We start from the raw sequence: 27,875 nt of genomic DNA, 5'->3' as shown, positions 1-27,875 counted from the left end.
TGCTTGAGCACATAAGCCATCTCATATCAGTACATCACATATTCAATAAGACCTCCAACTAAAGCCAGCAGCGCGGCCAGAGCGTACACCAATAAGCTGTGTTAGTGGTCGAACAGATTGCAGATTGGCGCATTTGGTTGTCGAGGTAGCAATTACCAGTTTAGTAATTTTGACACCCGTTGCATTTGATTCTTGCTCAGAGGTAGAGACTGTGATATGCTCTCCGTTGTTCCAATTCCACGTAAACATTTCTGTCTACTCGCGACTGTAGCAAGGGGATGGTAAAAGGCGATTGATGAGTGCTCAATTCGATTCCTCAAGCTACAAGTGACGTACTTTCCTAAGGTATCAGCCATCGTATCACAACTACCAATCAAAAGAAGAGATCTCAAAAATAAGTGACTGAAGATACTGCTCCAGGTTCATGAAACTGGTGGGAAAAAAAAAACTTTTTTCACTCTTTTAGATACTGTGCGTTCCAAACACAAATAATTTCGAGGCTTGAAAAAGTACAACTTCAGATCCGCTTTTCTTTTATTTCTCGTTATTAAATTCCGCGAGCACGTCAATGCTGACTATTAGTGCAGGTCATGTCCGCTTACTGGAGTTCAGTGCTTTATCAGAAGTTCTGGCCACGAATTGATGTCATTTTTTTATTAGCGGCGAGCTGCCGTTCCTTCTCTGGCCCGGAACTTCATGGTAAGAATTGTCATCATGAATTTTTCGCCACATGAATTTTTGCTTTCTCAGTCACTACCGTTCACCATCTTCTGGAAGTATTGAAACTCGCTGGAGCATACAATGCGAATTGCATTCTGGATGCTTTTACCATTTTTTTTTTTTTTCACACCGGCCATGGGTTTTATGCCATTGCCACAAAAAAGGTTGGGACCAGTAAGTTCACTTTAAGAGTATGAAGCGATAGGGTTAAAGGGTACTTATCGTTGTTTGGGGGTCGCAAGGCTTTAAGAATGACGACTATGATGGGAATGCGGGGGAATCAGCGTTAGAGAAATATTAGCATACCCCGTCGCAGGAAGTACAATCCAACGAATAACCGCTCGCGATGAATGTATAACGACCGTACTAAGGGTAGGAAGGAGATACAATAGCAGAAAAACTGCGTAACGACTCAAAAGGATTCCTGACTGAAAATCTTCGCTCTTAATTGAAGACTTGTTGTAGTCTAGGAAAGTGGCAGTGCGACGATAGTTTCCTACCTGGTTTTAGTAGGAAACATAGTGAAGCCAGTATTTTTCAATGCTATTTGAATAATATTTAATATAAACGGCATGAAAAACGCGCCTCACTCACCGTGACATCCCCATGGTTGGAGGCCAAGTCGACAGCAGCCGAGTACCAGCGCTGCTTGCTTGCTTCAGCTGCTGTTGCGAACCATACCGACTCTTCCTGGTCCTGACTGAGCACTCGAGTGACGTTCAATGTTTCGGTTGTGCCACCGGCGACGAAGAACCAGAATCGGAGGCACTTCGGCTGTGATGTGTTGTACCAGCCTTGAGGGCTCACCATGCGGCCACTGGGAGACTTCGCCAAGGCAAAGCTTCCTGAAGGATTGAAATTTGATAGTCTTGTTTCCAGAACAAATTATTCGACTTAGGGCTAAAGACAAATGGCTATTATTGTTTTCTGAATATTGGCGTTGTTCAGGAGGAGGCAAACAACGTGCTTTGACTTTATTAACGGCTAGTAATGAAGACAGCACCTGGTTGGTGGTGGCTCCGGCTTGTTTCGCAAGATATATTATGAAGGTAATGATTTCAGAACAAGTCTTAAAATATATAATGTAGCCGCAATTACTATGTTTAGTGTTATTCAGATCTGCTAGCGAGGGCGCCTGCTGTGATCACATTAGCACACAACCTGCGTTCCATCACAACGACGGCGAAGGGATGAGGCGTTGCATACATATTGTCCAGCACACCCTCCATCCCGTGGCCTCAAGTGGAGAGTTCGCAGAATGAGATTTGTTCAGGAAGGGGTAGTACAAGGAAATGAGGCAGAGGAGACCGCGACTCCCTCATATGCCATCGTCAGCGTTCGCTGGGGTTTGCTTACGGCATTCTCACGAAGAAAAAATTACGGCTGATGTCGCAGCGATCGCTGATTTTACTAGTCACATAACCATCTTTCTGGAATCATACTTCCATGCTTGCTAACAATAGGCATGTTCACTTCAAACTTTGCTACCTTTGTGCGGTATGTGAAACGATTGTCTCAATATCGCTGCGCAAATTTACCTGCTAGTGATGAGCACCCTTCGTCAGCAGTGCCGCAGCTGGCAAAGGACAGGGTTAATTGGAAAGACATAGGAGTGGCCTTAGTCCTGCAGTGGACGTAGTCAGGCTGACGATCATAATCACCCCCATTATCGTTCAAACCATCTACACTGGTTCTGTGACAAGTATGTTCAAATTTTAGTGTTCGCTCAAGCTATAACGATTCACAGAATAACGATACAATTATAAAAATAACAATGAAATAAACTAGCTTTAAAATATTTTGCGGACTTGTTTAAACTTTTCTCAATTACAATACTCAAAACCCTTATGCGAAAGATGGGTTCCTCTCCTGAAAGTAACATAAAGATGTGTAATTTATGTCGCGTTTCCGCATCAGGCCAGGCAAAGCAAAAGCTATATATCTACACCACGTGTTTCTGCGAAGTCCGCCAGTACATAAAAAAAGAAGGCTCAGTAACACAAGTGTTGGCTGGCGTCAAAAACCGGCGAATCATGCCGATTAGTGAAGTGAATAACTAAATTTTAAATTTTAACTTTTTTAACTGTTACCGATTGCATTTAGAATTTGTTGCCAACTGCTAGTAATAGCCGTATCAGATTTTAGAATTCCGAAAATGCCATTATTCTCATAGGTGTGAGTCTGTTAATTTGTTCCTTTTCTCGGGCCATTCGAAAATCGCGCGCTTGCTGGGCGCGCAAAGCGGCTTCATTCAAATCGCGTCACCACGTGAAGCTCACATCACGCGACAGTCTCTGCCCCGCCCGTGCAGTAACAGCGAAGTGGCGAGGGGCGAGGCGAGAGAAAACTTTTTTTAGGTGATGAATTTGCAGGAGCCGGGTGGCCAATTAATGCAGGGCACTTTGCATGCATGAGTAGTAAGTGAGAGACTTTGCTCAGAAATATTCTGAAGTTTTGTAAAAGAAGTGAACAGGTGATGATACGATTCGGTGTGACTAATGTGCGTTGGGAGCGTTGGTTCTACATTTGGTTTTCTTTGTTGACCTTCACACTGCGCCTTTGAATTTGCTTTCACTGCGGAATTGTGATAGGTGCCGGCTTATGAAGGGTTGGTGGTGGTGGGTAGAAGCATCCGGAGGGCAATATTTGGTGGAGGTTTGTGCGTGGGGGAAGGAATTTTTGGAAACTGGAGGTGGGTGGGTGAGCAAATGCTCGTAGGTTGATGACCCATCATTGGCGATTTAATAGAAGGTTCGCCGAGAAAGCGCTTTCGGAAGGACGGACACCATTTTTATCACCATTGCTGGATTACTGCTCAGACACCGTGAGGCATGTCGCCTAAATGTTCACAACAGCCGTAAACACGAGAATAGTAATATCTGCACCCCACTCTCTACTGCGCTTTTTTAGCTTTGTTGTGTGGTACCCGGAAAAACACGCCGACAATAGGTAAAGCCTATTTTTTGACAGCGGATATTTATCATTTTTCTTCAGAAGAAAGGCCGGGTACTGATAAAATTTCTCCCAGTCCCTACTTCGTTAGCCTTGTCGTATGCATCTGCTTTGCACTGTCTCAAAAACAGTGTGGGCCGAATTGTTCACGGACTTCAAATTATCACGACAATAATGTCCTGTGCAGACAAAACGTCTTATCGGAGGTTCCGGCAGCTATAGCAGACTGTCAGCCAATGCGGGGGGTGATGATTTAGTGTCTAATGGCAAAAACACGCCGCGTAGTAAGTTTTACATGGTTTATTACTGCTATGGATATATAGAGATGGCCGTAGAGGGTTGCGGTGCTTCTGAAAATGGGCTATAGCTTCATGAAATAAATGGCGTTGTTACGGGCGAAAAAAAAGCAAGATGATATTTCTTTACGTAAGCATTGCATCTCACCAGAAGGGCCTCCGCTACTGTGATCCATAGCAGGCAGCATCACGTTGTTGCCCTTTAAGACTTCCCAGTTGTGCAGCTGCCAGCCACAAGTGCCGGAGTCAAACGTACACACTGCCACGAGATGAACAGAGAGAAAGGACAATAAGGTACAGGCTAAAAACTTAATGATAAACTTGCCGATGCTTGAACTCTCCTAAGAGTGCAATGACACAACTTTAGAGGTCCCTCCCGCGCAAGTGCTTCTTCTTTTCTCTTTAGCTTGCACTGAACGGAAGCTCCTCAGCGGTGATTGCGTCCGTATTACCAAATGCGGTCGCTGAGGAACACTCTGCAGATCTTTGAATCGTCACGGCAACATTTACACATTTCCGGAGATCAAAGTGCCGATAATAGATTGCAGTGCGGTGGTGCTGAACTACTCATGAGAAACTCTACGTCTTTAAATAGCGACCCCTACTTCAGAAGAAGGTTTTGAAAATACGTGAGATCCTCCATACAGTATGTATATTTGTGCGTTATGCCTAATTCGCAATCCCTTTGTTTCTTTTGAGCCGACGCTCTGTATTTTGTAAGTGCCCTGATATTTTTCAAGAATCTCAATAAAGGTTTGCAAAATTTCGTACAAGTTACATGAGTAAAAAAATACGTACATTTTGTAGTGTCACATTGGCCGTCTGTGAGCTCGAGGTGGTCGATTGCAATCACTCCAGGAGAGCCTCTTTTCAGTTTGGCCTCGAAAACAAACTGAAAGAGTACACATATACAAAACAAAGTTGCAGATTTAAACGACTGGACGCGAGAAATGCTAGCCTAAGCAATACAGTTACTTTAAACTCTAAAGAAATGCTCTAGTGACACTACAGAAATTGTACTTGCTCCACTGTCACAAATCCTTGCCAGGTCTATAACGTAGCCTTCTTTGACGTGCATGTCCCTAGACGGATTTATGAGTTACTCCTGGAACAGGCTCTCTTACTTGCGTAGTGCATTTCCCGGATTTATCGAAGTCGGGAAGGTTTCACGGTTCATTATCGCAAATCTTCCGGTCACGGCTGGGCTGAAGGGCGGAGGGGGGGGGGGGGGGGCAGCTGCCCTTTGCCTAAATCTGGAATTATTTGGTCCACTTTGCGGAGGTGACCTTCGACACGGAAAGTTTCCGTGGACTTTAAGCAGCATGTAAGCCACTCAAAGATTTAACATGGTGAGGACCTGCTGTAACCATTTTGTTCATTCACTTCACGAAAGTAACTTCGGCCTCTGAGGCATACTTTTGTAAAATTTATTGTCGTAGTGATAACAGCATAGGTGTAGCCTGTAGTCAAAGTTTTTAATGTGCCGATCACCTCCTTTCCGCATTGAGCTGTTTCTCCATGTAAAGCGCTCATTGGAGCTATGTACAGTACAGAGTTTTACCTAAGGGAAGAAGGACACTGAAATTTATTGATAAAACTAACAAGTTCTTTACTTTTTGTAAGAGGCGTGGAGCATCACCACTGGCAGTGAGGGTGGCCTACAATGCTCTTCATTAAAGCTGTGGTATGCCTGAGAGATGAAGAGACGGCGATTCACAAATATCCTCTACCAAGGATTCTTTGAATGCGTTTTGCGGAACGTGAGTTACTTGCAGTAAATGTTTGAATTTCAGCGTCTTCGCGCCTTCCTCCCTCTTGTCGTCACTTTTTGCGCGCTCAGAGGTCGCTGTCCCTCTGCGGACATCACTGTCAACGTGCACGGGAATTCCCCAAGGGTGGCGATTCCTGCCGCGTTCATCCGACGCGGCTGACCGCCTGCGGTAGCTGCATCACCTCTCAATTAAACTAGCCAATAGCCATTGCCTAACCGACATACGCAGACGCGTGCAGAGTATGAGGGCGCGAGGTTTAAAAAGTCGCCGCAACGGGCTAGCGACTTTACATCGTGATTGTGGACTCTCAGCTGCGTGGAGAAGTGTAGTATTTCGCTCAGATGTGCAGGACAACATAATTCTACGATTGAGCGAGCTCATTTACGCTGCTCAAAAGAGCTTGCAGGTCCCCTCTAAGGAAACTAAAGCTGAGCTGTGAGCAAAAATGGAGCCAGTGGTGAGTAATTTATTGCCCCGACTTTATCAGCTTTTCTAAAGTCTAACAGGCCCAATTTTGGGCATCATACGACTGAATCTGAGCAAGAAATAAGATGTTGGCAATGAGATTATTATGAAGACGGATAGAATAGCTGAGAACAAGTTATTGATGGGGTATTCAGAATATTATACAAAAAGGATAATAAAAGTTCTAATTTCAATGACGTTGAAATTACCAGCCCAGGTGTTCTGCCGATGCTGCTAAAGCTGGACATTAAATAATCCCCAGAACCTGACTGTCTCCAGAATGCATTCTTTAAGGCTATCAATGGTATGTTGACATTTACTGACTTATTTCATTTACATGTAGTTGTTGGAAACCTGTTACCTGTTAAAAAAGTGTTACCAGCTGTGTCAGTGGGTTGCAGTCTGATCGCACTCTTTGTCCGAGAACAAAACTGGTTCAGGTTAGTAATGTATACTCGCACTCAGACTGGTTTGTGCTTAAATTTGCGCGTTTTTTTATATGTCATGACAAGCAAACGTATGCAGTTTTACTTCAAGAAGGCTTTGATAAGGTACCACAGGGTAGATGTTTGTGCGGCAGTTGGGATGCATCGGTGCCCTTTTTTATAATATCCGGTGGATTCAAGCTCACCTTATAAACAGAGAACAGTAAGAAAAAATAATGATGAATGTTTAAGGGAACTCAGTGCCGGTTTAGGAGTTCTGCAAAGAACAGTGCTGAAACTGCTGTTGTTCTTATTCATAGGGACTACTTAGATGCTGTTTGTGTGAAAGTATCCATTAAGTTACTTGAGGAGGATTCTGCTGCATTCAAGCGAGCTTCAACTGAACGTGAATAAAAGTGTGTGCCGAAAGCCCTTTTTGATTTTGATGAATTGTGTCCAAAATGGGGTACGGTTATGAACACAGTAAAAAAATAAAAATTTTCTTTTGGGTAACTAAAAAAAAATCTCATGGCTTGTTTCCTTCCTTTCTTCACTAAGTTTGAATTTATGAGTATAGAAATATGAGGTGCCTATATTTATATATATTATTCACTTGGCAGGTTTTTACAGTTTCTTATCAGGAAAAAATAAAGTTTCCGGATTGATTAAGCGTCCTCAGGCGAGGACTCGCAACGTCAACGAACGTTCACTTGCACCAATTTTCGCTGAGTACCTTCACCCACAGCAGTGGACGATTCTAATGTGCTACCATCATGAGCGTTTTTCTCGCGTCATTTTATGGCCAAGTGAACCATTTTTTATTACCTGCTGGCAAATTTGTAGGTTTTGAATGACAATTAAATCGAAAATGTTATTAACTTGGGCTTTTACGAAATTCAAAGCCCTTCATTGTCCTGAAAAATAATACATGCAAATAAACACGTCATTGCTACTTTCCAAAGATAAAAAGCGTAAAAAGTGTCATTTCATTAATCGGGCAAGCTGCGTGCGTAGAACTAAAAGCACACGTCAGAACTCATTGAAGGAATTAAAAACGAAGCGTTTTATTAGATAAAAACGTTTTATAGCCTCCTCTGCTGTCCGATCACAATTCATGATAACCGGGAACGTTCTTTGATGTGTATAATTACGTGGCATACTTGGAAAGAAAATAGCGAAATGTACTATCTTGATATAAAATTAGGTAAGAAACTGATAAGAAATTTGCAGCTTGTATAAGCGTATACTTTTTTTTCTACAGAGAAACGCTAGGCTGAAGCTGCTTGTATTGTTTGGTGATATCAATAATTAAAAAGACGAGCCCGAGCCCACCTGGTGTGGCTCGTCGCAGTTCACTTGCACTTGTCCCTGCTGCCAGGCCTTCCCTTGCGGTCCTTCACGTGTCCACAGCAGCGTTGTGGATGCGTTGTTCACGCGCTGAAGCAGGTTAAGCTGACCGCTTTTCGGGTGCCACATGTTGTACCTGAAACATGATCACCAGCGTGTGCTTTACAGTTTCGGATAGATCGTCATATCCAGCTTTAACGAAAAATGAGTGTCAAAGAGTTGACGCAAACGAAATTCTCGAGCAAAATTCTCCTAACATGCATGTCAGTAGTGAAGACCGGCCATATGTATTGTTTTCCTTGTAGCCGTGTAGACTGTGTATTTAAATTACTGGTCATCGGTAATTTGTTCGCAAGCAACGTGCATTTATAATTTGACGGACTAGAACAACTCTAAGCGGGCAGTGGAGCTGGTAGAAGTGCTCACGCTGGGCCCTAAGTCATTAAATTATGCTGTCACAATCCTTCATGTCGTCCTGTTTTTATCGGCTTTCCTTAAAGGGAACCTGAAACGGTTTTCGAATCGCATGAAACGCTGTGGTTGGGAAAAAGGACCTTGAAAATCATGTGTGTAATTTTTTTTCGATTCTGTCCGCAAACAGAGCTGCAATCGCTTCTTAACAACCAGCCACTGGCACGCCCTCGTCGCTTCCGGAAGCGCCGGGTGGGGGGACGGCAGAGACGGAGAACTGGCGGAAGTGACGCCATTCACGGAGAGCCGGCCGGCCGTCCGGCTGCGCTTGCTTCGCTGCGGCCCGCGCTTTGGCGAACCAGACCAACGTAATATTCTGCCAGTTCCGTTTACTTTCTCTCGTTCGGGTGTTCCGTGTAATGCTTGAAGCCTGTATATTAACCACTTTTGGCATGGTACTTCTTTCGAACAGCGCTCGGCACACAGCTTGGTAGAATCCGTCGGTTGTTTTCCCCCAGCCTCTTCCACGTTAACCAGACAATCTGGTGGTACGCAGCATGCCGAAACTGCCTGCACAAAATATGTGCGGCAATATTTCTCTTTTCGTTATATTACTTTCTCACCTGTATGTTAACTCTTTGCCTTATCCAGGTGGTTCACATTCATGCTGAGCTAAGGCCACTTCTAGCATTGTATTTCAGACACACAGTCTTGAACTCTTTTGAGCTCGTTACGCACTGTGTTCCTTTGGCTTTTACCTGACTGCTTACACCTCATGGCAGCACAAGCAATTCTCTTAATCCTTCATCAGCGCGCAGCACATGCAGCTGCACCTAACTGAACAAAAATACCGATTATATAAGCCTAGCATACTTGAGCAAAGCAAACATTTGCAATCATGAGTGCTTGGTCATGGCTGACGATCGGTAATGGAGCCAGAATTCATGCAAATTTGTCATTGAGTCAGAACGGCAAAGTTGTCGAGCCGCGGTACGCATATATCTGTCACAAGCAATCCTGCAGGTTATCTGGATACGCAACAGCAGCAACTACATCTCGCAGCACACAAGTTTTGATGAGCAACACTGCACTGCGAGCTCCGAAACGCAGCCATAATTATTTTTCAAAAGCGTATTCAGCATGCAAAAAAAAAAAACAACAACGTACGGGGGTAAGTGCAGGAGTTTCATGGTTGAACAGTAGCCCGAACATGCGACAGAAGGAAAGCTCACACGGGAGCTTCCTCCCGGTCACCTCGTCTCTTCGCGCTGCAGTACCGCCGCGCACCCACTCCAACTCATCTAGTTTGGCATTCTTTTGTAGTTCTAAAAGGCATTCGGGAGTAATTATGCAACTAACTATAAATAAATGAAAAAAACAAATGCTTTACCTCATGCGACTCGTGACGCTTGCCGATGATCTGAATTAGATCATGCTTACAGGCGTTACAAGAAGTTGGTGGCCAGGCTTTTATGAAGCAGCGGTACACAAAAACGTTTCTACGCAATTTATTTTTTTATTGCCGCTTGCACCTACACAAAAGATATGCACGTGCATGCACCTGCACAAAACATACGTATCAGTCGAGATTTGGTTTCCGTGTTACCCTGGTAGGGCGTGAAATACACGTACTGGGTTAACGAAATTTCCGGCTTGCAGGCGCTGTTATGCGGTCGCTTCTTTATTACTTATCTTCTTATCTGGCGGTGGCACCAGTTTTTTGTTTAGTCTGTAGTTCTCAACGATTTCGGAATACGTTTGCGCGCGCTCGTCCAGGTTCCGACTGTCCGGCGGTTCCACAGTTACCCGGAAGCAGAGAATATGGGAATGCGCCGACTACCCAGGAGTCTACGCAGATATTGACAGCAGAGGAAGCTAGGAAGCCCTGCTGCGCAGCGAAGAACCCGCTCGGCAGAAACAAGGCAATCCGCCTGGCGTCTGATGCCGCGAAGAGATAAAATCTCTTTGTTAGCATTTAGTCACGGAGGCTCCGGCCTCCGCCCTCCAGGCCTGCGTGCCGGGGCGGTGAGTAGTAAGGGGTCTCTATTTCCCGTGCAAATAAAAGCTGCCATCCATCCATTCATCCATCCATCCATCCATCCGTCCGTCCGTCCGTCCGTCCGTCCGTCCGTCCGTCCGTCCGTCCGTCCGTCCGTCCACCCACCCACCCATCCATCCATCCATCCATCCATCCATCCATCCATCCATCCATCCATCCATCCATCCATCCATCCATCCATCCATCCATCCATCCATCCATCCATCCATCCATCCATCCATCCATCCATCCACCCATCCACCTCCATCCATCCACCCACCCATCCATCCACCCATCCATCCATCCATCCACCCACCCATCCATCCATCCATCCATCCATCCATCCATCCATCCATCCATCCATCCATCCATCCATCCATCCATCCATCCATCCATCCATCCACCCACCCACCCACCCATCCATCCATCCATCCATCCATCCATCCATCCATCCATCCATCCATCCATCCATCCATCCATCCATCCATCCATCCATCCATCCATCCATCCATCCATCCATCCATCCATCCATCCATCCATCCATCCAGTCGAGATTTCGAGCACGTGAAAATATCGCGACTTGACTTTCACTACCGGCGCACTCCGCGGCCTCGTTGGTTCCGCCGTTTTCTGAAACTGCTGATGGCTCGAACATGTATGGCGAAAGCACAAACTGTTCAATACTGCTTGAATTATCCATAATTTCCAAAACGTAGCCCTTTAAAGCTAGCTGAAGCAACGCGCTGCGCAGCAACGCCGTCGGTGCCGGCTGGTGATCCCCGTGGATGACGTCACGACGGTCCCGGCCAATCGTGGGCAAGAGCGGCGTTCGCTCGGTGCCCTGAGGCGGTGGGGCGCGTTTTCTTCTAAAAAACAACTTTTTGCGTTTATTTCGGCTCTTTTTGAATGAGATATTCTTTTTCAGCGGACTAAAGCCTATAAACTGTCGTAGAGAACTCATTTTTTCCGAAAAGTGCTTCAGCTTCCCTTTAAGCTGAGCCGGGGGACGGGGCTGGGTTGAACGGTGAGGTGGGTTCTGGTCTGGCGGGCTGAGGTACAGCCGGGCGGTGCGGACAGGAACACAAGGCCGAAAACCACGGCAGTCGCAGGACGTCTAAGCCCCGGGGATCAGGGTAGCGATGATTACCCAGCACTTCGCACCAAATATTACGTAAGGCAGGTCGAGGAAAACCGGACGACATGAAGTATGGGGACGGAATAATTTAACGGCTGCGGGCCTATCCCGAGCGCTTCAGCCCGCGCCACTGTCCGCTTCATCGTCTTCTATTCGGTGACAATATTAAACGCCAATTGAAGCGCAGATTTTTTCTGTACGCAGTAGTGAGCCTCAAATTCTTCGCCTTTCAAAGGAACCATCTTTTCGCAACTTGTTAATCAGCGATGTATTTTAACATAAGTTTTCGAACAGTGTTTCCATGCACTGAAGAGAAAAAAAAACCTTACCAAAATGTAAAACATCGTCCACGGTCAGGAGTAGAACCCATTCGCACCGATACAATATGAGCAGGGTGCAAATTGTCGGCGTACATGTAGGCACCTGCATACGTAAAGGCATCTGTCACATCCAATATTATCAATTATACGATTACAATTGATGTTGCTCAATACACCTCATATTTACAATCCGGTAACTGATCTTCCCACCCCAGTGGAAGGATATGCACTCCGCAGCTCGGCAGCTGGCTAAAACCCTGCAACCGGATCGGACACATCTCGTTGCTCGGCATTTCTTCAGCTTTTCTTAAATGTTTCCGAGTAATGGTGTGCACAGAGAGTTGCGGACACGCCGATCAGTGCCCTGCCAACTGTACCGAACGGCGCTCAGTTAGTACTAGGGCCACCCAGACTCGTAGAGAATATTCGAGCCAGCTCTGACGCTCAGCTCGCTCTGCTGGAGGGAAAAGAAATTTACAGCTGGCACGCGCGCCACGGAGTCACGCGTTTGGTTGACATCGCTGTTCGCTCTATTAAGGCACGCAATTTTCTAATTACGCCAGAAAGTGCGCGGATTTTTTAGCCACGGCGAGAAGTGTAATCCCGTTTTCAGAATTTCAGAAGCTGATGTGGCCATTAATACGGTGGGCTACACTCTTACTAATGTAATACTTATAAAGTTATAAATTCAGTATTATTTAATTATCATCCTAGTTAGTAGGACGGGTAACTCATAAACGGTAGCTCGCGTAGAAATTTAGGAACCTTAAGCTATTACGACAGCAGAGCGATACAGAATATGAGAGGAATCATTGGTTGTCAATGATAACTTAGTGCCCAAAAAATTCAGTACTGCCGAGCATGTTGCGTTTCAGAAAGAACTGATAAACAGAAACCTTTCAATGTGCGTCTATCAAGACGCAGTAACATGTCTTGGCCCATAGGCAATTTGTACAAAAATATGTACAATAATCAGGCACTCTGTGTACGATACCTAACCACCGGGCGGTAACAAGCACCACAATAGGAGAAGCACGATAGCAATTCCAGCAGCTGCGCCGTCAATTGATCTCCCATAGAAAATTATTAGCGAGTATAAAAGGTTAAACATACTATGGAACGTATGAAAATAATTTCGTTTGAAGCGGCTCGCAATTTTTCTCTCTAGTAACTCGTTGTGCATCTGGTTAGAAATTTATTGGCTGGCAATGTTTAACAGCAGATGAAGCTCGCCAATTAAAGAAATAAACTTGTTTTTCTCGCAATTTCTGCGATGCCTTAGCTTTCCAACCTGCCGCAAAGGGAGGTTGGAATACGTACCACTGTGCATTGCGCCATCCATGGGCTGCCATTTGAGCCTGAACCTCTCGGTCCCAGAGTGATGCACCCACCGGGAGTATTCTTCTGAGCGCTCGGGAAACCAGCCGCAGTCTTGGGGCTGGGAGAAGTTGCAGCTTACCTGCCGTGTTGCCTCCCCTGAAATGTGAGCACATACTTTGAATGATTTCGTGTTTATTTTATAACATTGCTCAGACTGCGCGAATTATTTTACGTGTCATCAACCGGCCAGAAAGTGCGCACAGGAGATTAACGAACGAGATATTAAGGGTGCAAAAGCAGGAAAGCAAGGGGAAAATATAGGAAAAAAGCTGCTCTCGTTATCTGTTTGGAGTGGTCTCACGTGCTGCGCCAAGCTTGCATCAAGTGGTTAGGTGATGTCTTCAAACGAACGTGAGAGTGAGCTTGTCTGGTGACAGCTGTCTAGCTTTTGAGATTCCTCCTGCCAAAGTGATTTGGATGGAGGAAGAGAGTCGGGGCTGGTGAGACGCAGCTGCTCTATCGCCAAGTTGCCACAATAAAATCCGTTTCACATTTAATTCGTAGTTGGAACGAGCCCCTGGTTGCTTTCCTTTAGCTTACGAATAAGCAAGGATACTTAAATTGAAGCGAATAAAAATAAAATAAATATTATCTGCTTTTTTTTTTCTTCCTAAGGCGCTTCGAACTTCACTCATTTCTACCTGTTAGGCTCCTGGGCATACAGACAGAACAGCAGCGTGTATATAATAAAATGTTAATGGCGCATAACAGCGTGATTTTCTTCTGCACCAGTGAAAGCAAGATTGAGATCTTTGTTCTGCTAAAACAACTGTTAATCCCAAAATGACACAAAATATATCATCTTTTTTTTTTTCGGATGACGGGCTTAACAACAGTGGTATCTCTCGCAACTTGCACATAGCCTTGCAAAAAAAAAAGGGAATCTTCCCGGCTGTAGCAGCAATTATGGATCATCTGATAAAGATGCTGGCACTCCTTCCTATTTCTTGAAGCGTAATACAAATTTTTACAATATGCGCTATGCTGCAAGGATCAGGAACAAAATTTAAAGCCCAGCTATTAAAGCGCTCATTCCAAGAATGGGGCGCATTGGGCTCCGTTGATGTAGCAGTAACAAAGCGAGAAGGAAACCGGAGGAGGAGATGAGCGGGTAAAATAGGCACAGAGTGCGAGCGCTCCGATTGGTCTTAAAGGGGAAGCACGGGGAGCAGCGTCTCCGATTGGACAGAAAAGACAACGTACACACAGCTCGTCCCTGTGGAACTTTCTTCGTCGTTCGAGCAGGTGGAATAGTGCTTATATACCCTTCCTGTTGGGCACGCCTACAACGTGACCACGGCGGAGAGAGACAGAAAGCCCTTCGGTGAACGTTGACTATGCCCAGCAATGCACGGTCGCTATTGCACCTGGATGATAGGCCTCGCGGTCTTTAAAGCGAACGCTGAAGAAGGCCGGTCACATATAACTGCACAAATCCGTTGCGCGTGGGATGCTTGAATTACTTATACTGAAAAACAGCGCACACAAAACAGAGACGAAGAAAAGAAACCACAACACGTCTTCGTCTCTGTTTTGTGTGCGCTGTTTTTCAGTATGAGTACATACAAACTTGCCCAGTGTTCTACATTGGCATACTTTGAATTACTTGGCCGCCGATGCTTCTACGCGGCAGCTGTTTACATCGAAGAAGAGGAGGAGGAAAAAGAGGAGGATTGATGAGCGCTAGGGGAATGGGTTTAGACTCTGCAATTAGTGCCCTGTAATTTGCTCTCGAGGGTGCTGCTTTGAGCCACTTACTCCTGCATCCGTTGTGCTTGCAGTCAGTGGGCAAATGCAGCATACCGCACCTGTCCGCGAGCAATATCCTACCTCAGCTACGTTTCTCCATTCGTAATAGGAGGAACAGCAATTTCACCTTTTTTGCCGTTGAATAAGCAAACGCACTTGAATACGAGACAGACTTCTACTTTTCCTGATGCAGTTTGCTATGTGTGCAAACAAATGTGAAATTTGCTTTTATTGTAGTACGTGCGAAAGTAAGTGAGAGGCATAATCCATGTCATGACGTCACTTCTCACGAGCAGTTCCTATTGAAAAATGTGCATAGGTTTGAATGGGTCAGGAAATATGATCATGACGCTTTTGGTTTGTCGTTATGGGATTGACGTCCCAAAGCGACTCGCGTTCTGAAGGATGTCTTAGTAGACTGCTGCAGATAACTTCGACCACCCGTATTAATTAACTTGCACTCACGTCACACAGGGCAGGAAAGTCACGTGTGCGAACCCGCGGGCAGCGGTAGCATTTCGATAAAAGCAGTGTTGAGGTCCGGTACTGTGTGGTGGCAGTGCGTTAATTAACCATGCGTGGTCGAAATTATCCAGAGTCCTCCACAACGGTGTCCCCATAGATTGAGTCGCTTAGGGATGCTAATCCTATGACGCCAAACCCAATTTGGAATAATCCTACTTGTTGACCTATTCGAACCTATCTAATTTTTTCGTTAGTAGGGGTGTTAGACGACAAATCATCAGAGGCGCGTATCGTGTGTACTTACATCCTTCGGTTTGAGTATCCGGATGACAGTTGCTATAGACGATGTCGTCGATGCTCACGCCTGGTGTCGTTGCCTCGTAAAAGAACTGTTAACACAGAAAAACTTTCCATTAACACCAGCACCAATTTGTGCTCATTGCAGTATGGATGTCCTTTTTTATATAAGCACCTAAGGATGCGCATTGTCTATTTATTATACCTGGAGGCGTTTCTTTAAAACACCCTACGTCATATTGTTGTTCTCACGAAAGAGGCGCCACGGTGCGGCTGTGCTTCGAACTGCTCCCTCAAGAATCAACGCACACGAAAAATCGCCGTTAGCACCGCTGCCTGTGTGGTTTGCTGGTATATTCAGGCACTGTCTTTAAAGTTTTGCTGCAAAAATATACTTTACGACAGCTAATACACGGATGCTGGCATGCCAATGAGATAAAAGAATCGCTAGCCTCGCGGCGTTAGTTTTCCGATGCCAGTGTTACAGAGATACCATGGGAGCAGGGTGGTTCCAAGCTGCGGTGTTACGCATTAAGTGCAATTAAAACGCAATTCATACATGGCGCCAAACCTATTGCTGTAAACTGATGGTATTGCCAGAACTAGAAGGGCCTATGCAAATACGCGGCACTGGTTGTTATGAAGCATCACTGAGCTCACATGAATAACATGCACCTTTGAAGTGCGAAGTGATTTGTGCCGACTGTCTTTGTGATTGCCGTCGTGATTACGACATGCTGGTAAGAAGATATAGTCTTTCATTATCCCTGGAGAGGGGAGGCGAGGGGGTTGTGTGGGGAGGGGGGAGCCAAGATGATGTAATGATTTCATTCGAATTTCATTTAATAATGCGATCGCATTAGATGTCCTGTTCACAAGGAAATCGGGTGTCCGTGCGCGCGTGTCACAAAAAATCAGAACGCCAACCTGTTTTGGGCCCTTGGACGACCCTTAAGCTACCCTTAGGAGTACAATGTGATGGCAATATAGATCACTCTCACGCAAGCACTCCTTATCTTTCAGTGATTGCTAGATCGTGGGGAAACCTCATACCACTACTGGCACAGTCGTGCAGCTGTTAAGTGATGCGCCACTGCTCAGGAAGGTAGCTGTGTCAAACACAAACACCGGTGAGGCTGGTGAGGCCCAAATCGCTCTTCGCGAGCTGCAGCCACACTCATTTTGCACACACTGTTTTTAAAGAGCCCGTCTACATTTCGTCGAATGAGCTGACGGCCAGCGCCGCGGTGGGCAGGTGGCAACTACATATTATTTACTTGAAATAACTTTATTGCTCACTGTGACAGGGGGCCCGCTGCTGTGCTGGGACATGTCCGGACGAATGCCGACTATTATCGTCGCGCTGGCCATACTTTCATTCCATGCCTTCCATCCGCTACTTACGAACAAACCGAATGGACAAGGCACGGTTAACTGCTCCGAGAAGAGAGTGCGCAGAGCAAGGGGACCTATGGTTCTTGTTTTCGACTTGTACAAGCAGTTAGAATTCTGCATTCCTATTTTCTGTACGACGTGGTTCATAAAATTTATCAGCAGAGTAATGCACTAAGGCCGTAAATTTGTCAGTTAAATCTAAGCCAAAGTGGCACAATTTTAGGACTGGTGCATGAAGAAGCATGAAATATCGACGATCACTGAGGCCACAGCTCTGAAACCTTCTTTACCTCAATAACGAAGCCTTCACTGCGACGAAGCCGCCTTAGGTCACTCCCTAAGCTTCCCTACTGAGGGGCCCTGTATGAAGGCTCACATAATGCTTCCTGAGCGTTAGGTCGCATCGAGTGTAAAATTGACGCCTTGCCGCCCCTTAAGTTAATTTTCTGTATTATGCACATGTTGGATTTGTGCGCAGTAGAAGAGTGATGGCAGGGTTCAATTATATGCGTTACTGGTCCATTGTTGGGCAGTTTAAACGTATCCAGAGGACCCGGCATACGCTTTCGTTGATATTGAGAAAAAGTTACAAATTCTCGCAATTTACTGATGAGATCGCCTCTTTTGTCTGCTTCTTAGGGCACAGCGTTAATGAACCAGAAACACTCCTGGATAATGAGTTGCATATTAGCACAATAAAGGTAGGTAATTATGTGACTTTCCGAGTTTGACTGTCAGCAAGACACCTTACTTACATTTGCAGTAAAACATAACAAAAATACGAACTAATTGTATAGAATATGGCGGAGGCATTTTTAAGAGCCGTAGTAGTGTTATAGTTCTCTCATGAGCAGCATTTAGGTTTTCAGGGACAGTGGCTTTATGGGGCACTAGCAGACACACACTCACTCAAATAAATGCACCTGGCAGGATACTGTAAGGATAATCCCGCCGACACAAAACAGCACACTACCACCAGGTACTGGATAAATCATATGAACAATATCGGAACTTACCCTGGCTCCTGCATCCCAGTTTCCTATTTTAACAGACTCCTTAGCCCATTTGTCTTTGACATTGCTAGCTGTCAGCGAAGCCAGTATGTGTGCTGAGGTTGACGAAGTGCTGGAGGCCGAGCGGTGCATTACTCCGAAGTTTAGCCGTGAAAATCCTGCAAAGGGAAGTTTGTTGATATTCACGTTGATTTCTGTGCACTGGTGTTCTTTGACGTTGAGCTAACAAAAAATCTGAATGATATTCCAAAAAAGCTCCAATAAAACATATTTTCAACCTATCTCAAACGCAGCATAGAAGACAGGATTTTCTAGTGGCACTGGAGCGAATAACGGTTAATTAAGTTGTACTGTGGAGTCCCTGCAAGGCATCACCCGCCCCATTACCCATCTGCTGTTACAGAGTCCTTCAGAGTCCACGAGTGCCGCTAAAAGTAGCTCGTAAATGTTGGCATGGTCATGTCAGCGTTTGATGAATACAAAACCCTTTGTAGACTCGTTGCCTTGCCGTGTGCACAGTGGAATATCGCTGTGCACATGTTAGGGGCAATTGAAAACAAGGCAATATTTCTTATCCATGTGAGCTGTTTGAGTCGTTCGCATGATCTACCTTAAAGCATGCATGTTGATCTGATATCTAGGCCACGAGCGGAAGAATAACGTCTTTCTGTGAACATAAAATACCAATACCATGCAAGTAACAAAGAGTGATGGCTCAAAAAAACTTCTCTTCCAATGTATTTTGTGTTCTAGATCTGCTACAAATATTGAGAAAGGATTTTATCTTATTCTAGCTACTATGTGCGCTTTTCTGTCACGGTGCGTACGGCATCCAGTAGCAGATTTGCATAGAATGAAAGAAAAATTACTCACTTTTGTCCGGAATGTAGTAGAAGAAATTTACGACGCAGGAGTGAGCTATTGCACCAAGTCTTGGCGTAATCATCGACTTCGGCATGCCGAACGGATTTTCTGCAAGTTCGAGAACAATATACCATATAGCTGCAGAGTAAGCATGCAAATCATTCCAGACGTCGAAAAATGGATTATTAGTATGCTAAACTATTAGAAAATATGATCAAGCAAAATTGTTATCCAAGAGTCTCTGCATGCTATGTCAGAACCTTATAGTTTTAGCAAACCAGCCTTGCTTCAAGAGTTTGGTTTCAGCTTCCGGCTCGTAATCCTTATTCTGCCTAGTGGTACATGCAAGGGGAACATCGCTGTACCGATTGATGATTATGTTTTGCAACATGAAAAGTTATGAAAAAAGAGGTGCGCACTTTTTACCAAAGACAGCACAGTGAGTGTAATAGGGAACCCAGGTCATGTATAACATTCGGTGGCCCATTGCCAGCAGCTTTCCAAACCTGAAACAACATGATGAGATTTACCCTCGTACTTCGCGAGCCACATTTTACAATTCCTCGTAGAAATGCATTGCCAAAAAAAAAATGAAGGTCCGCATAGTAATGCGACGAACTGTAGTGTGATGGCACCGCGCAGGTCTATGTTAACTCATCCTGGACATGCAATTTTAGCGCTAGAAAGGCACCGAAATTTGTCTTCGATCCTGATGTCCGCAGTTTTTACCGTAGAACCCAGGACATAATCTTTCTTTAAAATCAGCTTCAAGAAGTTTGCAAGTAGCTCAAGGGTTCTAAAGCACAGTAACATTATTTTGGTCGGCATTAGTTCGATGCTTACTCGTACGAAAAACTCCGCGGGGGGAATGGAAATATCACGTCTAGCTGCAGGTGACACGGACCGCAACTCTACGCCGTGAAGACGGCTTCACACAATTCAATTAAATTTTCGTGATGAGAGGTATGATGAGAGGAGCAAAAATCAGCGTTAGCTTGACTTCAAAGAAAAATAGCCAACTCGTTTATCTTTCAGGGTAGCGAATTATTGTTATTACTTGCTACACGTTCGTTTTGAGATAATTAAGAGCCTTAATTGTAAAAACAATAAAAGCAGTTTTTTTCGTACATCATCTTGTACACTATTTTGACCTTCGTGCATTTTTGACGCCTATGCCAAGCGGATGAATTTGTGCCTCGCCCCATCTAACGCAGAATTGGCAAAAACCTCAGGGAAATGTTTGATGGGGAAAAAGAGGCATAAATCTTTACCGAACGCGGCTGGCTTATAAATATAAAGAAAACCCGTCTTTCTAACTTTATGTTATAATGCACTTAGTTATAATGATTTAAGTTATTACGCTCGGATGCTGACACAACCGACGCGGGTTCGATCCCGGCTGCGCCGGCCGCATTTAGATGCAGGCGAGATAGTAGATGCCCGTGTGCTGTGTCATATCAGGGCACGTTAAAGAACCCCAAATGGACGAAATTACCCGTAGCCTCCCAGTACAGCGTCCCTCATTGCCTGGCCACTTTAGGACATTTGTCACCATAAACCTAAGCCAGATATTTTTATTTCATTCATGTATCCAAATTACTTGCTTTTGGACACCTTGAAAGCCAATATAATTAGCTGCCTCTCCTGGCTAGACTTTTTATACTTGGTAATGAATAGACATGCACTACATACTTCAATAGTTAGAAAATGGCAAAGCAAATTATGACAAACAGGTGGCAACAAAGAACAGTCACTTGTAATCTGAGAGAAAACATTACCTTAAGAAATCACCCCTCGACACACATGAAGTTCTGAGATGAAATAACAATAAAAACAACTTTACGGCAGTCATATCAAATGATCCTACTTTCATTTTATTCACCCATAACTAATAGCAAATCTTAGGTGTTTCTGTGAATCGAATTCCAAGCGTGCCACTGGTGGGGTTGGAATTTTTGGCTTCTTAGTTTTTGCATTCATAACCAACGTCCTTTTTTTAATGTTGGAGCCATTTACCTCGTTTAACTGCATCTGACATCGTTCCAGGAAATAACTATTTCTCACCCCAGTCGAGCACCGATAACGCAGCATAGGCGCCGTCATCCCTGAGCGTGCTGTCCACCTTAGGGAATTTCGGTTTGCGGCTGCCTTCCTGTGCTGTCGTCCACTTCCATCCGAGGCGTGAATTGCGGTGTTCGTTCTCCAGGCCACACATGCCATTAGAGAAGTCGCAGGCGCCTAGAATGAAGAACGTACTTTCAATATAGACAATAATGCTGTGGTGTAAGGAGACATGCTAGACGAGTAGTGAGGGAAATTACTCCTGCAACGTTTCACTCTACTGTTTCCTGTGAAGATTGGGAGTGTATATATTGAAGAACGCATTTTTTTTCGTTTCTAACCGTCGCGTTAAAGATATCCAAAACACAATAATAATAATAATAATTGGTTTTTGGGGAAAGGAAATGGCGCACTATCTGTCTCATATAACGTTGGACACCTGAACCGCTCCGTAAGGGAAGGGATAAAGGAGGGAGTGAAGGAAGAAAGGAAGAAGAGGTGCCGTAGTGGAGGGCTCCGGAATAATTTCGACCACCTGGGGATCTTTAACGTGCACTAACATCGCACAGCACACGGGCGCCTTAGCGTTTTTCCTCCATAAAAACACAGCCGCCGCGGTCGGGTTCGAACCCGGGAACTCCGGATCAGTAGTCGAGCGCCCTAACCACTGAGCCACCGCGGCGGGTATCCAAAATACACTAGCGTTGTTTTTCACTAACACCTAGATCTAAAGTGTTAGCACAGCGCATATATAATCAAACATTTCACTGATATTTTCATATAGGCATTATGAAGAACAAAGAAACCTCAAAAAGAAACGGAAAGAGGAAGGCGACAACACAGGGCGTGCTTAACAGGTCAACATTTTAGTAAAATGTTTCGTTGTTAGTACCGCTTTTTTGTCTGTCCCGTGTCATTTTGCGGTTTTTGTTCTTTATAACGCCATACGAACTAGACTGTAACGGTGCCTCCCAGTTTAGGTAGCCGGCCCGAAAATTCTCTTTTAAAAGAACGCTACAGTGTCGGATCGGTGTAAAGCATACTGGAATACTCTGGAAGGTTTTCATATGTGGTGGTAGAAGAAGGGAAATGCAGTTTTTGCTGAATTTACATTTTAGATTAACGGTGAATGAAAGGCCGCATGCAGCGGTGTCGCCATGCTGTTTGTAAATTTGTTCCCTCTACTGGTAGCCTGGCTACGTCACATGGCGGGGATATACTGCGTTTTACGAAAACCACTGTGAGCATAATCAGTGTTAATTCAAAGAAACTTTGGTTACTTTAATATTATTAGTTGGACACTAATAATAGTTAAACACTGGGCACCCGCCGCGGGGGCCCACTGTTTATAGCGCTCGGGCACTGATCCGAAGTACCAGGGTTCGAACCCGACCGTGACGGCCGCGTTTCGATAAAGGCGAATCGCAAAATGGCGCCTGTGTGCTGTGCGATGTCAGTGCGCGTTAAAGATCCCCAAGCGGTCGAAATTATCCCGGAGTCCTCCACAACGGCACCTCTTTCTTCCTTTCTTCTTTCACTCCCTCCTTCGAAACCACTTTTTTTTAACCAGGTGTTTTCATTTTTTTAATGTTTTCAAAAAACAGATGAACACAGATGACAGTGGCACTTACTCCGGCAGGGGTGGTAGCGGCAAAATACTGTTTCGGATATCTATGATCGATACCTTCAATCATTTTAGGTTACCTTATTACTTCAAAAATGATTGCAATACAGCCTCGAACCTGAAATAATCCACCATCATTGTAGCCTACGTGGAGAGCGGTGCTCTTAGCGTCTCTAATGTGAAGCGTTGCAGACACCGACTTGCAAACGGAAAACTACATTACCATGTCAAAAAATCCCGTTTTAAATTTTTCTGTAGCCTTTCTCGGCCTACGAACAAAGAAAAGGTTTATTTAGAAAAGGTGCTTTTGATTTTTGCAAAGAAGTATGGTCGATAAAGCTTAGTAGGAAGTCTCTTTTAGTAGGAATTCATACATTAGAGTGTAGTAAGCTCACAGAAAAGGCCGGAGTCGCTGCAGCTCAAACTAACTTTGGTATTTGAGCAGAGAAATTAATAATTCAAGCAGTTTCAAGTTCATGTTGAGAAAGGCAAAAACCGTGAAGTCATGTGCGTTGTTCATGTCTTGAAGCTTTGGAATGTTGCTCTCTTGGAATACTCATCCTGACCATCCCAGTTACATATCTAACCAGCAAAAGTTCCCCGAGAAGCTCATTGGACATTTTACGATTCACTGCACAAAAAATGTTGCGAGCTTACTTTATTTTGTCCTATATTCCTGGGATTACGTGAGAGCCTGACTTCCTTTTAGTTTTGCATAAAAATGTGCATCTCTTGCCGCTCATATTTCTTTCCATTTTTCTTTTTGCTTCTGAAATTTTGTTCATTAAAATCATATAGCCAATTCATTTAGTAGCAGAGTGAGGAGGTTAATCAAAGTAAATAAAAACGAAAAAATATATTAATCTACGTTGAACTGTTTTTGTTGCTTTCTATTTTCATCTATGAAATTTCACTAATACTTTTTCGAATTTCTTTTAGGTTACCTTTACAGGCTTCGAGCGCAGACTGCCTAGAACACGAGAGAACGTTGAAAGTACACTCGCGTCGAGAATTTTTAAGCAGGGAATTCTGTGCTCAATTCAGGGTAATCCCTGTTAAACGCCACCAAGCTTTCGCGGTGCGGTTGATGACTCAGCTCATTAGAGGCTAATGCCGTGACATGAGCAACAAAAGCACCCGTAAAGCCTCGAAATTTTTCTTCACTGTGCGATTAGGCACATCGGGAGAATATTGCTGATGGTATATTCAGGCGAGTTTATTCAGCGTAAATTGAAGAAAGAGGTGCGATTGCTTCCCCAATGCATCAGATGCGCAACGCATTACAAGTCTTATAGGCCTGATAGTTTTTGTTTTCCGTCTGTCTAAATGTCTGTCCAGCGTTCCTTCTTCTCGCGATCATGAACGCTCAGAATGAAATAATTTAATTACAATCATGCCCCCACTTAAGCGTCACATTTCCATGGGCACCTTACTTCTGGATAAAATTGTTCCGGTAAATAATAAGTAGCTATTTGCAAATAAGTAAACCCTAACTATTCATATCTTAAACCAAAATTACAGCAAATATCACCTAATACTCACCGCACAGGGCTTCGTCAGCCCCATTTGTGCAGTCGCTCTTGAAGTCGCATACCTGAGTGCGCGGAATACACTGTGTGGCAGGCGCGCACTGGAACTCCCCATCACCGCAAACCGGTGTGGCTGGCGTTGTCGAGGTAGCTGCTGGCAACTCTAAGCCGGTTACAGGGAAAAGAAAAACAGGAACAGGATAGGTTGGCAAGCAATACTTTTACTTTCGGGCTGCGGCGTAAGCAGATACCTTGGTACATGTCTTCGAGACATGCGTGGACAGGAATCAGTCGCGATGCTTCCCATCATCATATTTCCGGAAAGCTTTTTAATGTTTTTTTTGGTGTTCCAGCTCCCGGAACACGTCTTTACCGCTATGTTTCTGACTTGAGATGCTACCAGATTTTGTGCGAAATGTTTGTAGCCCGCTGAATGTATTCCAGGTGGTTCGACATTGGCGCAGGTGACTCCCGCGTCTTATCTTGAAACGTCTTTGGCAGCTTTAAATTCAGTGCACCCGAGAGCGATGGCGGTTCTCTTCGACGACAGCCGAGCACGCTTGTTACTATCACCGACAAAGAGTTCTCAGTTCTTTGTGAGAGCAAGTAAGGCGAATAAAGAGTCCCTTTCGCTGCTTTCCTGCCTGCTAGGTGGCCTTCACTGCCTCTTGACAATACGATCATTTCTGTTAACCTAAGCGTATCATGAGAGTGTTTATACTTTAAGGACTCTTGCTGACCCACACAAGAATTCTGCCCATTATTCAGGTCAGGTAAGGGGACATATGCTTCCTTAAGCTTCTAGCTTTTTAATTTCAAATCTAAACAAAGCCAAGGCACAAAAAAATTTACAACAGTAAGTACATGAGCAGTGAGGTAGTGAGGAGTAAAATTATGGGTCCTCAAAAAATTAGAAGCAAATAATCAGTATATAAAGTGAAAATTGGGCGCACACACAAAGAAGTTAATCTGCGCTTGTATTTATAGTTTATGCTCATCCGTTCTCATTGTGCGCTTAGATATTGTCTCTCATAAAAAAACCAATTTCCGAAGCATAGGTTTTTTCTCTACCACTGTGGTGCTCTTATAGTTGGCACAGTAACGCTTTTTGCATTAATATTTTTGAAGCGCATTAAGCTTTATTACCTCTTCAATTCTACAAATCGATTTCGGTGCATTGTGACTGTGCATGACATGAGCTCCAAGCTGTAGCTTTCTTTGACGCCCATAACCCTCGTTAATCAAGAAAAGTAGCTTCAATGAAACATACTGAGCGATGTCGTAATACTGTACGCATTTTCCACAGAGATCGTTTCTTTCTTCCTATCCCGCGCTGTGGATTAGCGTTATGGCATTAGGATCCTGAGGCCCACGATAGCTGCCGCACTTGAATGTAGGTGAAATGCAAATTGGCCTTGAACCATGCAATGTTACTGCGCTTTACACAAACTCAGTTTAATCAAAATTAATCTGGAACCTTCTAAATTGCACGTTAACTCTGTGTTAATGCTTTAATTTTGACGAGAGTCTAGAACGGTTTCACACGGAGAAAACAGTGATGAGAGAAAACTTCTCGCCAAACAAGTGGTTGTCATTGCTAGAAGCTACTTAATCTAGTGCTGCTTTATACGGAAAAATGACGGTTCCAGCGGTGATACAAGAGCTGCCCCCACCTTCCGAGAACGTAATGCTCGTGGAAGCTGACGTCAAACGCCAAAACATGTCTTTTGCCGTTCAGCTCAGAGCAGAAACAAGAGGACACAAACAGCGCTCGAATGTTTTGTCTGCTTTTAAACATCCTACAGCGTGACGATTGTAGACGTGAGTCCAGGTGATGTCATACATGCTAGCAGCAGCTGATTGTCGCCGTCTTCAAGTGCCAGGACCAAAACTGAACCTTTGTAGACGTCACCACATTGAAATGGCATTCTTACAGAAATTAACAAAAAAAATATAAGTAGCCTCATGGAGGCTATGCAGCAAGCAGATCTATAAATGAAAGTGCATTCGGTATGGATTTTCAAACATGCTTACCAAATGCACTTGTACCACATTCGCAAGAGCGTAACGCAATAATTCGGTTGAACTTCATTTCATGTGAAGCAGATTTTGGTACTTGGTGGCTTAACACATTGAAAAAACACCTCAATATTTCTACATAGAAGTACGTAGCGGTGCGGAACAATTTAGTCGAAATTTGTTATTTATAGCAAATCTTGGAATTGGTGTTTAGAAGTAACCTGAGTTCTGTGGTGCAAGTGCCATGAAACGGGAGAAACACAGATCTTGTATTTGTTTCAAAACTATTATATTTATGCTGACAGGACTGTGTTTGTTGTGCATGTATTAGGTAGACTAAATATATTTTGCTAGAGGAAATAAAAAACGTAACCTGAGCGTACTCCAGCTGCCTGCTGCAGGAACTGTGCCCTAATTAGCATAACAGACTAACACGTAGAGGAGCTGCTTTTCTTAAGGCTGTGGTTTACTTGCATGCAATTCCCAGCCGCGCTATACAGTTCTGTTAGCAAAGATGCACGTTGGTCATGACGAGATCTCAGAAAGGATTCATTAACAGGTGAAGAACGAAACACGAAGTGTGAATCAAAAACTGCAGCGACACCACTCCTCATTTTCTTACTTTTTGGCCCCTCTTGTGATCATCTCCAATGTAGACTGGAGTGTAATTTTACCTACCGCGTTAAAATAAGAATGAATAAAGACTGCTGAGTCCTAAGAGATGAAAAAAATAACACTCCTAATTTATTGCTTATCACTGAGTAAATATGAGGCATTTTGTATACTGTCAGACTAGTATAAATATAGACTATGTACACGAGGACGGCTTTCTTCAAAATGTACTGAGCTTATTTATCAGTTTTGAGGCACCTCCTACAGCTTTAGATAAAGGCGTTCAGAGGCGGCCGTTCTTTTCACGCTGTAGCTCACCTTTGTCGTAGGTGTTGCAACTTTTTGAAAACGTTACGTCGTCGATCGCAACGTAACCATCATGGCCAGCCTTTCTGTGTTCTCCTGAGAAGGCAACCTGAAAATTGGTGCAGAGAAAATTCCTTTAGGAATGGCAGAGACTTATCTTTGCACTCGTTTTTGCTTTTCGTTAGGCTTGACAGGAAGAGCAGAAAAGCAAAGCGCTACAGAACGCACAAAAAGTTCCAGTAGAACACATTTAGAACTAGGTGTCGACATTTCGTTGTACATAAAGTTATTTGATGACTAAAGATTACAGAAATTGCGTGTGCATGCAATGAAAAGATTTTCCCTGAAAAAAAAAAGGCATCGTGATTTTTAAATGGGAAACGAAGGTTTCTATAAGTAAAAGAATTTAGGTAAAATTCTCATACCAAAACAACATTATCTGAGATTCCCTGCAGAACATTTGAATTTTCCAATGGCGTTGACAAGCTTTCTTTTTTAACTTTATGGAGGTACGATTGAGGTATTTTTATGCTACACAGGGTCTGTTTTAACGTATTGAAGAATCACAACTGCTTTTACTTGCAGGAAAGGCAGTCACTGGGAAATCGTAAGCGTTCTTCGCACAGTGACAGCAGCTGCATCGGACCGTGGGTTGAGGCAGAAACTATACATGCGCACGA

General features: G+C 44.3%; 1 protein-coding gene across 1 annotated transcript in view; it reads right to left on the bottom strand.

Moving 5' to 3' along the window:
- The window catches only part of LOC144129737 (MAM and LDL-receptor class A domain-containing protein 1-like), a 142,438-nt gene that overhangs the window by 19,168 nt on the left and 95,395 nt on the right, over positions 1–27,875 (bottom strand). Inside the window, exons 41-52 of the mRNA XM_077663823.1 lie at positions 27,208–27,304; positions 24,272–24,421; positions 21,109–21,282; positions 19,054–19,152; positions 18,184–18,338; positions 15,780–15,864; positions 13,202–13,357; positions 11,891–11,984; positions 7,963–8,113; positions 4,767–4,860; positions 4,117–4,227; positions 1,315–1,565 (exon numbers count right to left, since the gene is read on the bottom strand). Of these exons, the coding sequence (XP_077519949.1) occupies positions 1,315–1,565; positions 4,117–4,227; positions 4,767–4,860; positions 7,963–8,113; positions 11,891–11,984; positions 13,202–13,357; positions 15,780–15,864; positions 18,184–18,338; positions 19,054–19,152; positions 21,109–21,282; positions 24,272–24,421; positions 27,208–27,304 (1,617 nt within the window). The remainder of the gene's footprint in view (positions 1–1,314; positions 1,566–4,116; positions 4,228–4,766; positions 4,861–7,962; positions 8,114–11,890; positions 11,985–13,201; positions 13,358–15,779; positions 15,865–18,183; positions 18,339–19,053; positions 19,153–21,108; positions 21,283–24,271; positions 24,422–27,207; positions 27,305–27,875) is intronic.

Source organism: Amblyomma americanum, chromosome 4 (genome assembly GCF_052857255.1).
Source record: "Amblyomma americanum isolate KBUSLIRL-KWMA chromosome 4, ASM5285725v1, whole genome shotgun sequence".
Taxonomy (NCBI): domain Eukaryota; kingdom Metazoa; phylum Arthropoda; class Arachnida; order Ixodida; family Ixodidae; genus Amblyomma; species Amblyomma americanum.
This window is presented reverse-complemented; position numbering and strand designations above follow the sequence as displayed.